The sequence below is a fragment of the Austrofundulus limnaeus genome, unplaced genomic scaffold (genome assembly GCF_001266775.1).
Source record: "Austrofundulus limnaeus strain Quisiro unplaced genomic scaffold, Austrofundulus_limnaeus-1.0 Scaffold135, whole genome shotgun sequence".
NCBI lineage: Eukaryota > Metazoa > Chordata > Actinopteri > Cyprinodontiformes > Rivulidae > Austrofundulus > Austrofundulus limnaeus.
In genome coordinates this window covers 303,530-316,665 of record NW_013952537.1, presented here as the reverse complement: position 1 = coordinate 316,665, position 13,136 = coordinate 303,530, and the positions used below count along the sequence as shown (strand labels likewise).

Below are 13,136 nucleotides of genomic sequence, written 5' to 3'. Positions count from 1 at the left end.
GACTTTCTGTGCATTTATTCCAATGTGTTTCTGCATTCTTGGTAAATCATGCCACCACAATTTTTGGCGTTGTCGTTATCGGAGCTCCAAGGACCGGAGTTTGCCCGCAGTGACCGACTTTTTCGGATGACCACTGGACAATGAGAAAAGAAGGCTTTTGTTTTTTCAGCTTCTGAGAAAGCTGACCTGTCTTCTTCTGCTGATCTTGTCCAGGTTGTGATCTGTCCTTACTTCGGCTCCTGTGGGTGACCTTTGGGACTGGTGCTGAAAAGAACCTGTCTGTGACAGAAACACGGTGAGCTAATATTTTCATTAGCACCTTATGCAAAAAGCTACGGCTATTTTCGGCCCACCACACACTGAAATTCTAATTGTTAGACGCTCGTCTGGTCGCTTCTGCGGTTGTTGATTTTAGCCGAGGTAGATTTCGGGAGCGTTTTATTCCAAATTGAGTCAAAACAGGGAGTTTAGCTTTCTGTTTTGAAGTAGCCAAGAGGACATTTGTCTTGGTGAGTGTAGGCAGTTTAGACATGATTAGACTGTTGAGGGAAAATGTAATTTTCCGTTTTTGTTTCTGTTGAGGAGACACAGTAGGCTAAAAGTCATTTTTTAAAAGGCGGCCGCCCAATTTTCAGTATAAGGAAGTTGCATACGGTAGTGCACTGGGCACGAGTTATAACTATGGATCTAGGTTGATTCTGTTGTTCAGCCAATTTCCCCCAGGTTTCTGGGGGAAGAGTGGGCACGGATGGAGTCAGACGGCCAGCCAGCCCGCCCATATAAAGATGAGTAAACTCACACACACGCTCTCATATGTTCTGTAAAAGAAACTTGTTCTTTCTTTCATTTTTTATTGCATGAACGGTAAAAGATACGGAAAAAAAGAAACAAGACAATGGCTGATCTGAAATATGAACTTTGACAAGTATATGTTGAACAAAATATCTGGCATTATTTTAAAGAATGTTTGATAACAAGTGTAGAAGCTTTTTCTATAATCCTTTTTAATTTTTATTGTCTGGGAAAAAAAAGCCTTTTGTTCTCTGCGACAAAGTTTTTCTGTCATTTTAGGCCTCACATGTGGAAAAGCCTTTAATTTTGAATTTTGGGTTTATTTACATTATTTGACAAAGGCTATATTAGTTTGTTTTTGATTACTATTATTCACTGAACAATTGTGCTAGCTCTGTTTGTCTGTCTATCTTTTCTTTTTGTGACTAATTTTTGGTTTTAAGGGTGAACCTGATAATTTTATTTTTTCTTGGATTATGTTTTTGTCAGATGTTTGACCTATGGGTGTTTTTGCATAATTAATGTTTTGCCTATGTGAGGCATGTCTACACAGTTTGTTTGTTTTTTTTACCTTATCTTTTCGTGTTTCCAATAGGTTATTATGGTCTTCACCTGTTTTTTACTAAATTATTTTATCAACTTAATGGAAGAATAAATGCATTTCTTTATTTTTTTTTCWTTTAGTAATCAGTGACAGATTTRGGATTTTTCTGAGTAAGGAGCAATCAAGGAGCCACAATATTCATAAAGGGGCCATGTACTTGCACACAAATCCCCAGTTTCGATCAGGTGCATACATTTAACCAGTAACACATGTACAAACACAAAAGCTTGTGCTGTAAATTCTCCTTACCATTGTTTACATGCATTTTTTTTACTGAACATAGAAAATACTCTCAAACACACGGAATGTGAGAAAATCCAGCCATCATTTATCAGTTGAAGGACTTTTTCTGCAGGATTGTTCAAATTTTCCTAAGAAGGCTGTACCATCGTCATGAGTGTGCATTTGTCGGCTGCACATCACTGCCCCGTGCTGAGTGCTGTCCCAATTCAAAGGCTCCTACTCGGGCGGCTGAGGAACGTAAGGATACATCATCCTTCCCGGCCGAGGGTATACCAAGATTCAATGCACCAACAGCAAACTAAACAGAGAAATGAAGGGATGGAATTTAATTTTTTTTTTTTTTTGCCAAATTGTTGTAGTTTGGAATTCATCACAGAGTGAAAAATTTGTTTTTAAATGTAAGTTTAGCAGCTTAGCTGATGAAATTTCTGCTGCAATAAGATGCTTAAAAACTGCAACTACAAATACGGATACTGGAGCTAAAACCAAATTAATATTTTTTAGTACTATTTATTTACTTGTACCATTTTAATTGTGCAGCCATTCTTCCAGTGAAAAGAGGTGTGAATTATTTGTCGTTTTAAGTCTGATATGAAAACAGTCTCTGTGGTAGTGGTTCCCAAAGTTGGGGTCGGGACCCACAGTGGGGTCCTGAAACATCAAGGTGGGGTCCTGAAAATATTTTCTGAATTAATTACACTAAAAAAATGACAACTAACAAAAATGTTGCCTTTGTTGTTAAAAAATAACAAGGTTAGTGTACTTAGAAGGGACAAAAATCATGTAATAAATAATGTTATATGCGCTTGTTTGCGAAAACAATGTTTATCAACCGAGAACACCTGGGGGCACAGGTCTCTGCTGCTGGTATTTTGTGGGTCAAAAGCTGAAAAGTTTGGGAACCACTGCTCTAACAGGTCATGCAAACATACACCAAGCAAAGGCTAGACCATCTTATTTCACAGCAGTTTTATGCAGCCTACCCAGACTGGGAAGGATATGACCCACATGGCCCAGGTGGGCTACAAGAGGATGCAGCCCATGATTTGAGAGACAGCCTTGTAAGCTTGATTCATGCTGGACTGCCCTGTTTGACTCATTGTTGCCACTAGTGTTTGGACCACAACGGAAATAAGTGTTTCTCACTTTCTTGTGTTATCCAAGTACTAATAATGAATGTACTAGATGTGTATGTACATGCAATATTACAGCTAAATAAAACCAATCAAACATGGAACTGCATCCACCAACATCGCCCTTGCAAAGGACAGATGAGTGACAGAACAGGGGCATTTCAGGGAGCCAATCAGATTTCACCTGGGGCCTGTGGCAGACCATTTTAACTTTTTTTTGGCTAAACTAGATGCATTTTTCATAAATTACAGGTAAATTTGAGATCAGCTGTGCAATAAATATCCGACAAAATTGTTATTTTATTATTAATTTTTATTTGCTCTTTTTTCTACAACTTGTTTTGTTTATCAGCTAAAATCAGAAAACATCTGTTAGGGCTGGTTCCGCTTAACCTTGTTGGGGACCAGGTGAACTTGTGACCTCTGAATGTAATAATGTGTCTGTTGATGTAAATAACTGATTACCGTGTTCTGGGCTCGGCTTGACACTGAGCGCTCGGAAATAAATTGACAAAGGGTTGACTCTCTCGACTTTATTTAAAAGGTTTTGTCTCACTTCATTGATAAATAATTTCCACTACAATTGTTTATTTAATTTTATTTTTGAAAATACGTTTTACACCTTTCTTTTATTACCCTAACCTGACACAACCAGGGAACAACTAATTTCATTGTAGTGCTTGTTACAGTGAAATATATTTGTTTCTGATTGAAATTATTTCATTTATAGGTGCATAGGCCTACTGACTTTTTGTTTCAACATCACAGCCTAAGATCACAATAAACGCAACTGTCTAAATATGCAAATTAGGTAGACTAATAACGTCATCCAGTAACTTATTGACTTTTAGGACAGCCAATGGCTGTTTTCCTCACTGGGGAGGTGCAGCAGTGCCCGCTCTTCAATCATCAGGTCGCCGCTGTTTCTCACTCACTTCCTGTTCTGCAGATTGAATCGAAAGTGAGGCAAAGAAAGAAGAATTCGCCATTTCCTTTCCAGTAAGTTATCAGGTTATTAGTCAGTTGTTAACTTATCTGCACCGCTGTTTTTCTGCGGTCACTTAGTTTTACTTTGGATTTAACAGGGAAAAAAAGGGAAAACTTGTGAAACTTGGATGTGAAGCTGCTTCCCGCTGTCATTGCATCAGACATCTGAGCTGAGGTGCGTAAAACACAAAGTTGGTTTTATTTCTAACTTTGTGCTCTTTGTCTCTGCTCATCATATTAGTAAGCTGATTGTCAGATGCGTCTTTTTATTGTGCGTAAAAGTGTCGGCTCAGCTGCACATCCGCGTCCAGGTGTGTGGCTCATCTTTAACCCTTTAATAACGGATTTATACGCTGTTGGAGCTTCTTTTTTCCTTTTTAATTATTTTTAAGCTCTTTTGTACTCTGTCTGCTGTCCCTCACAGCTTTGATCAAATAAATGCATCTTTCTGCAGCTTCATCTTGTGTTTCTTAATCCTGTGGTGGAAAAACGTTTGTTTGTTTGTTTGTTTGTTTGTTTGTTTGTTTGTTTGTTTGTTTGTTTGTTTGTTTGTTTGTTTGTTTGTTTGTTTGTTTGTTTGTAGAAGCCCTCACATCACAGAGAGGGACCATGTGGCAAAGATACCTTTTAACAACTGGTTTTATCCATAGTGTAGATCAGGGGTGCCCAAACATTTTCCCTGAGAGGGCCAAAATGAAAATCTAACCAGGGCTGYGGGCCAAATGCAGTCATATAATACATGAAATACAAATACTTTTTAAAGTAAAGTCCTTTATTTTTAACGATTAAGCTGTGYAATGGCCCTCTTTTGTTTTAGTCTGTGCTCTTGGAGAAAGTCTGCCATACGCACAAGTAGCAAAGGCTCATGGGACATTTTATAAATTGATAAAATGTGAGTTTTTGTGGCCTTATAAAGTGTGCAAATCTACATGTGTGGTTAAATCTGATCTAAATATTTCTTGTTGTCATTTCATGTTTCATGTTTAATCCTAATAAATCAAAGATAAAGTCAGCACCATGAATGAAAGCTACCTTCAGCCCTTTCATACAGTCATTTGACCAATGGAAATACTGTGTTTCTACATAGGATAACAGCTTACAACCTTGTAACTTTGGCAACTGTTGGTGGGCCAAATCAAATGGCTTGGCGGGCCAAATTTGGCCCGCGGGCCCCACTTTGGGCTCCTCTAGTGTAGATAATAGAACTAATATATAATAGCACACTGCATTGTTGAACTTACAGTGTCCCTAATCTCTAAAATAAACAAATTGATCTTGTGTTTTACTCTGCAGCTACTCTATCAGCTATCAGCTACTCCATCCGTAAAATGCAGAAATGCAAATATATTCATTTATGTCTAAAATGCAAACAGATGACTTATGGTCACCTGCTGCCATGGAGAAAAACCGGATGGATGGATGGATGGATGGATGGATGGATGGATGGATGGATGGATGGATGGATCATACTTCATAACAATACAGCTTCAACTCCCAACTCAACTATAAAAAAGGCAAAATAACCATATATAACCATTTATAAGCAAATTATGTCTACATACTGTAATTCCAAATAATATTAACAAAACAGTCAATTTCCCATCGTAACTGACCATTCAAATCCTAATTCATCATTCAATTAAATATTATTTCAATATAATATATTAGATAGTTTTTAAATATGTCATGAAGTTTATTTCTATAGCACATTTCAGCAACAAGGCAGTTCAAAGTGCTTTGCATAATAAAAACATAATACAGTCACCAATTATGAAACAAGCAATAAACATTGTATTTTGTCAAATGCATAATTAAAATCATCAAACAAATACACATCAAATATGTTGATCAATGTTCCACTTATATTAATCAAAGGCAACTCTAAAGTGGGTTTTTAGTCTTGATTTAAAGGAACTCTGTTACAATAAACGTTAATTTTGAAGGCAACGTATTGCAGTAAAAAATGACTATACATACCGTATTTCTCAGTGCATTAGTTCTGGGCAGAGAACGTGTAATGGTACAACAGAGGCTTGTTGGTCAAAACAAGTCTTTTAGAGTTATAACGGTGAGAAAATGCCACATGGTTCTTGTAAAATCTTGTCAAATTTTGTGTAATAATGAAGGAAGACTGCATACAAGTTTGGCATTGACCTTCATCCATGACAGGCTTTGATGCATGAAGTTAACAAAGTTCTAAAATCACAACTAAGTGCTACTCCTTCAGCTTTGTTCTGAACTATCTGCAGTTTATCCAAATTGAACAGTAAGGTGACACAAAACTATAGACTGTACTTATTTTTCTTTTTCCAGGAGACATAAAACAAGCATTACATCAAATTACTGGAATATTTCTGCTCATTTTAGTTACAATCATATGAGTCTATTACTTGATCAATTACTCCCAGCAGTTTAGTTTCTTTAACTTGTTCTATTTGGTGATTATTCAAAGAAATTTCTAACATTTAAGTTTGTCTGAGAGAATATTTAGAGTCCAATATCATACACTTGATTGATTTATCCATATCCCAGAAAACAAGTTCTAATTTGCTGGGTGAATTAAAAAAAAGGCAAAAGTGTTCTGATTGAACCTTTCAAGATGCATTAGTTGCTTCATTTTATTTTAGTGTTTTAATWTAAAAAAAGGAGATTATTGCTCATATTTCAAAGTGGCATCAATTTTCATATTTCAGTTTGTCAAAAAGCAGTGACGTATCCTATCAGTGGGGTGTTAAAAGGAAAATCCTTTTTTTTTTCTCCTCAGTGAACAGACATGGCCTCAGAGCTGCTCCTCAACGTTCTGGAGGATGTGCGTCAAGACGACTTTGAAACATTTAAGTGGTACTTGACACAGAAAGTCCTTAAGGATTGCAGACCAGTTCCTAAGTCTTATCTGGAGAACGCCACCCGGACGAGGACTGTGACGAGGATGATCGAGAGCTACGGTGAAGACCTGGCAGTGAAAATCACTGTTGAGATCCTGAGAAAGCAGTGCAACAATGATTTGGCAGATAAGTTAAACAAAAACTATGTAGGTGAATATGATTTTTTTTAGACTGGCCTACACATCTGTAGTTTGTCTTTTTGTCTGACTGTTGCCTGATTTTTGTTTTTGCATCTTCAGAAAAGGTAAAGCCTGCATCGTCCAGCTGCAGCACCYCTGCTGTGACTTCTCCACCTGCTGCTGCAGCTGCTGTGTCTGCTCAGGGGGGCAGTGTGGTCATCGCTCCGACGCTCAACAGCAGCACCACCGGGTCGTGGAACATAAACATCCATAAAGCTTAATTTAACTAATTGAACGCAGTGAAACTGGTTTTAAAAAGGTGATACTGTGTGAGAAAAATGTTTCTCTGGATTTAGTCAAAGTTTTCATTACCTTTTTACTTTGGATCTATTTGTAATTCCATAAGTTTTAATAAATATTTTTAAACCATATTCTTGTTGTATGAGAAAGCACATTTATGTCCTGTTTGCTGCAGTATGTAAAAAGCATTMTAGATGCTAGTCTGTTCAGAAATGAGCAGGAACTCCAATTTAAGTTTTACATGTCCTTTTCCTGTCTTGTCCATGCTTTGTAAATAACATCATTATATGAGAACACAAGTAAAAGAATACAGTTCTACCCAACCCAACACATTTTGACTTACTTTGCTCTCACAGAGCACTGATTCCCACCTGGTAGCTRGGTCAGCTGTTCTGTCAGCTGGTTTAAAATAAACAAAGCTGAAATCAACACACTTCCTGTTTGAGGGATTATGAAATTTTGATTATCGTTTATACTGTCTTATAAATTCCATGTCGTTCTATAAAGTGCCTTCAACACTTCAATGAAATTAAACTAGCATTATTTTCTGTTGGAAATCACGTAGCAACCTAAAATTGTTTAAGTTAGTAATCACAAATGTTTTAAAGCACATGCAAGCATTGTTAAATTGCACTTTAATTCGATGTCAGCCACGCAACTTTGCCTATTATGATAGCAGGCATTGAGGACGTGGAGGGTTTACTGATGACGACGTCACATGTGAATCACGTGATCACATCTCGGCTCATTTCGCGTGCTGCAAGCTGCTATTGCAACGTAGACATTAAAGCCTCGTAGTCATAAACAAAAGTGATATATAATTGAGTATTTTAAAAAATAATAGCGCTTTATAACTAATGTCCTCCTTAGCGGACAAGGACTCATCTCAGATGTGGAAAAAAACGAGTGTATTTTCTGGATGACGCTTCACGCTGCTGTCTGTGCCTCGTTACGCTACTGATCCAAACCAGGAAGTAAAATGCTGTCGTCGTCTACAAGCTAGCTGTTACTTTTCGCGATGAAAGAACACATACAGAAACATTACTACACGAGGTTATAATTCAGCAAGAATTAACGTTATTGGTGTCTCTGCGTATGTATTTATAGCTATTTTAAATAGAATCGTCACTGTATCTGGCCTTTGAGCCCATAGCTAGCCAGCTTGTTGATTAGCTATCTGGGGAGGATTGTCATCGCTAATAGTTTATGTTAGCAGGTTAGGTTTGGTGATGGCTGCGGCACAAATAAAATGCTTTCTGGTCAGCGTTTCACTTTTATTGCTGCTGTCTGTGTGCAACGCGAGGATACACAGGCTCAGCCTGAAGGTAAGTTAACGGGATGCTTCTTGTGTTGTAGGTATGTCGACATTAGCTAGGCGGCTAGCACCAAACGTGTCAGTGATGAAAGCGATAGCTGCGTTTGTTTGTTTTATAGTATACAGCCCTGGCCTTACCCTTTGTATTTTTTATTTTTTTCAGAATGAAACACGGTTTGTAGTCGACCTCAATAACTTTGGTTTCTACGCCAATGGGACTTTAGATGTGAACCTGAGTGAGTTGTGGGTCGAAAAGTTGGACTACACACCGTATCCAGTAAGTTTGTTTGTTTGTTTATGTTTATTACTTAAGTTTGGGTGGAAGTGAATCAAAATAGAGCACTATTTGTTGTGTACTTTATTAAAGAAATTTGCAATTAAGACAAAAGTATATACAGCATACTGAACTAAAATACAGGAAGTCTGCTATGTTTTCATGCATTTGCTACCTTTTTGTGATTTCAAAATTTCTGAGCGTTTAAGGTTGCAACCGCTATTTTTTGTTACAGAGGTGTAATTTTTGGTGACATCACAGTTCTTTTCAAACAGGCGTTTACGATTGATGCCTATCTGCAGGTGCCACTTCATTCAGCATGGGTGGTTTTAACCAAAGCTGACACATGCATGCATAAAAGTATTTGGCCACCCCTGGTAATTGCTGAATTCAGGGTTTTCAGTCAAGGTCTTGTTTATTCCTGTTGTCTCTTCAATGATGCAGATCTCAGGTGATGCCTGCATACCWGGCATGCCAATGATGTTAGAGATTGTTATGGCAATATTTATTTAACAAAGACAGAAATGCATGGTCCAAGAATGAAGGTACTCCGTGGGATGATCAGCTGAGTTTTATTGCAACAACAGGATCACAGAGAACCTGGCCTGTCTCTGTGCCTCTGCTTCTCTCGGTCACTGTCTCTCCACACTACTCACTGTGTCTCGAGAGGCCTTATATAAACACCATTATGTCATCTTAGCAAGATTTGATACAAGTTCAATGGAAAACACAAAGATAAACACAATATCTAAGAATGACTGTTGTTAGCAAATCTTTTTCTGACTTTAATCATTCTGACTGCAGATGAACAGCATGTCATGAAAACCTAGGTAATTAAAGGATGTCATAAATAACTAGTTTAAACATAAAAGCATTAGATCCATTACAAGATTATGCTTCCAAGATTGAGGCAACACTTCATGGGATGCCCCTTTCCATCCTAGCATGACTGTGCTCAGTGAGGTGTTTTGGCTAGAGGCACTATTGTGAACTTTCTTGGTCAGAGAGTGGCCGCTTTGTTCTGGGCAAGGACAACTTAACAGGCATTATTGTTAGCTGGTGAGGCTGAAAGTTGTAACCGTGTTAAATTTAGGTTARCACAACAATGAAACTCGATTTGTTATTGACAGCCTTTTGATAGAAACGCTTGTCGGTATGTATTATCCTATTAGGCAAAAACATGTTGTCAAGGTCCACACATCTGCAATGAGTGATGAAGGCGTAAGCTGGCMAATGAGAATAATTTTTATATGCAATTTTACACAGAAATAAATGGTAGACATGATAAATTGATTACACTGACAGCCCGCAACCCTTTCAATCTAGTGTCACACTTGTACCACAGGGGTCAGTCTTCTGAATTATTAGTGCCACCTCAAGCTAATACACCTCGTTGACTAGCCTCCAGTGCATGAGGAAGGACCATAAAAACATGGTTATGTGAATGAACTTGACTGGCCCACTGTCCTGTCCTTAACCCCATCAGGACCAGACCTTTTCATCCAGCATCAGTGCCTGACCTCCTGCTGTAAATTCTCTACAGAATGAATGGGCACAAAATCACTTAAAAATCTCATGGAAAGCTTTCCAAGAAGAATGGAAACTTGTCATAATTGCAGAAAAAAAGAGTCTCACTCTATGTAGTTCCTGATGATGCTAGGTTCCTGGTAGGGCTGCACAATGTAGATAACAGCCTGTGTAATATGCATATTGCAAAAAAACTGAATAAACTGCAATAAATGGTTGGCTCAAAACTCTGCATTTATGTGTTTTGTAACTCAGAAAGTAGCTTGAGCTCTACACCCTCAGCAGGGTCCTGGAGGGTGCATGGGAGTTCACCCAACCTGTCTACATTGTGGACTTGGAGAAGGCATTCGACCGTGTCCCTCGGGGACTCCTGTGGGGGGTACTTCCGGAGTATGGGGTACCAGACCCATTGATATGGGCTGTTTGGTCCCTGTATGACTGGTGCCACAGCTTGGTCCGCATTGCCGGTAGTAAGTCGGACTCGTTTCTGGTGAGGGTTGGATTCTGCCAAGGTTGCTCTTTGTCACAGATTCTGTTCATAAGTTTTATGGACAGAATTTCTAGGAGCAGCCAAGGTGTTGAGGGGATCTGTTTTGGTGAACTTAGGATCACATCTCAGCTTTTTGTGGATGATGTGGTCCTATTGGCTTCATCAGATCATGATCTCCAGCTCTCACTGGAGCAGTTCACAGCCAAGTATGAAGCGGCCGGGATGAGGATCAGTGCCTCCAAATCCGAGACCATAGTCTTGAGCCGGAAACTGGTAGTGTGGAACTTTGGGTAGTGACTGAAAGAACGAGATCACAGATACAAGCGGCTGAAATAATTTTCCTCCACAGGGTGTCTGGGCTCTCTCTTAGAGAGAGGGTGAGATGCTCAGTCATCCAGGAGGGACTCAGAGTAGAGCCGCTGCTCCTCCACGTCGAGAGGAGTCAGTTGAGGTGGCTCGGRCATCTGGTTAGGATGCCTCCTGGATGCCTCCCTGGTGAGGTGTTCCGGGCATGTCCCACTGGGAGGAGGCCCAGAGGAAGACCAGGACACGCTGGAGGGACTACGTTTCTCGGCTGGCCTGGGAACGCCTTGGGATCCCCCCGGACGAGCTGGCCCAAGTGGCTGGGGAGAGGGAAGTCTGGGTCTCTCTGCTTAGGCTGTTGCCCCCGCGACCCGATCCCGGATAAGCGGCAGAAAACGGATGGACGGACGGACAGTAGCTTGAAGTATTTCACCAATCAAATGAAGCCCTTCACGTATTTGGTCAAGTGGATGGATCTCTTCTGGATGGATTAAAAAATTCATGCTGGAATGGAAATTCTTAATTTTTGTTGTTGTTTTTGCTCTGAACCCAGAGTAGAAAGATATACCTTTATATTTGTTTGCAAGTCATATCATCATCTTGCAATATTAAGCACTGTTATTGCACATTGCAGRTTTTCCAAAATTTGTGCAGCCTTTCTTCCTGGTGTTACCAACTGCTTGTTTTCATTTAGTGTAGGAACTCTGTGGTGGTACATTCAGCTGTGGATGTGTTTTGCTGGTTCACCATCAATATTTCTGCTTTTAGGTTGGTTTTAGCCTGTCCAGGTCACGTGTCAGTGGCATGTTGTCCTACACTGTAAGTATATTTTGTTATATTTAGGTCAGTAAATTATACACAACATTTTAGAGCCCTTTTGAATTAGTTAATATGCTTTCTATCAAAACATTTAAGATAAATTGTGTTAAAATGCTTTTAATAGTTTAAACTCCTTGATGAGATTTGTGGTAATACAATGTTGATTTAGTTATTTTCAGATGTGATGGTGTGACCCTTTGTTGTATCTTTGTAGGCAGAGGTGACCGAACCTTGCCCACTCAAAATGCAGAACACAACCAATAACGAACACGATGAGCCRCTCATTTTTTTTGTTATTGATGTCATGAAACCGAGGTGTGTATATTTTAACTTCAACATGCTTTTGCATTTTTGACAATGCCTTTTGTGATGGTTGACTGTATCATTTGTACGTGTAGTGTCAGTGTGACGACAAGGGGTGTTCAAGACAACATCTTGTTTGCAAATGTGACGGAAGAAGCAAATAAAAGTTAGTGTTGTTCACACTTTACACTTTCTCAAAAGCATGCAGCAGAGCAATAGATGTAAATGGTTTAAACAGACAGAGATTTAACTTGGTGTTGGTTTTTATACTTGTGTTTTTCAGTCCAGAGGAAAGTTAGAGAGAGTTCTGCTAATAACAAAGACAAAAAGTCAAAAGAGTCTGAGGAACAGAAGAAAGAAGCTCGGACAGAAGAAAAGCAAACCCCAGAAAGGGAAGTTAAAAAAGAGAAGGCGAAAGAATATCCTGTAAGCTGCATTTGTGCAACTGGATGTTTATTGTGAACTTCTCTTGAAATCAGTTTTCTAACTGTATTTTCTTATAGCTGGACGAAGATACTAAGCTGACTTTAGCTTTGGACAAAGGAAATGGCTTTTACAACTTCAGTGTAAGTGCACTGTTCTTAACTATTAGATTTGTTATTAAAGGGTTCCATGATTAGTTGTAACATTAGACTTTATTTGATAAACATATTTTAACTGTAAAATAAAGACTGTAAAAATACTGTAGACTGTTTAGTTTTTATCATTTTTAAACTAAAAGTTTAAAAAGAGATTACATGGATGTGGCCATTTTATTTACACGCAAAACATTCTGGGTAAATGAAGACTTGGATAGGATTGGTGCGAGGCTGCTAGCGAGCTATGTCCACCCTGAAGGTTAATCTTGGACAATATCTGACGATCGACTCTTTTAAATGAAACCAGAGAGCGTTGACAGAGAGGAGAAGGTAGAAATGACTCAGCCTGTAACTGAAAATATAGATGGAGGACAACAGAGCTGCTTCATGGAAGAAGAACCTCAGCTTAGCCTGTTAGCCTTTGCGATAGTGCTGATACTAAATGTGTTAGCTCAGCGCTAGCG

General features: G+C 38.9%; 2 protein-coding genes across 2 annotated transcripts in view; both read left to right on the top strand.

Annotated features, from left to right (window-relative positions):
• Nucleotides 1-3,665: 3,665 nt before the first annotated feature.
• On the top strand, nt 3,666-7,194 carry LOC106522702 (pyrin). The gene is made up of 4 exons (XM_014015830.1): nt 3,666-3,771; nt 3,858-3,934; nt 6,524-6,794; nt 6,884-7,194. Exons 3-4 carry the CDS (start codon nt 6,533-6,535, stop codon nt 7,042-7,044), a joined length of 423 nt encoding a protein of 140 aa, XP_013871284.1. The 5' UTR covers nt 3,666-3,771; nt 3,858-3,934; nt 6,524-6,532; the 3' UTR covers nt 7,045-7,194.
• A 568-nt stretch (nt 7,195-7,762) lies between these two features.
• gpr108 (G protein-coupled receptor 108) overlaps nt 7,763-13,136 on the top strand; it is a 12,992-nt gene continuing 7,618 nt past the window's right edge. Inside the window, exons 1-7 of the mRNA XM_014015829.1 lie at nt 7,763-8,388; nt 8,542-8,655; nt 11,741-11,791; nt 12,006-12,106; nt 12,190-12,260; nt 12,378-12,520; nt 12,598-12,660. Coding sequence (XP_013871283.1) covers nt 8,293-8,388; nt 8,542-8,655; nt 11,741-11,791; nt 12,006-12,106; nt 12,190-12,260; nt 12,378-12,520; nt 12,598-12,660 — 639 coding nt within the window. The 5' untranslated portion in view covers nt 7,763-8,292. The remainder of the gene's footprint in view (nt 8,389-8,541; nt 8,656-11,740; nt 11,792-12,005; nt 12,107-12,189; nt 12,261-12,377; nt 12,521-12,597; nt 12,661-13,136) is intronic.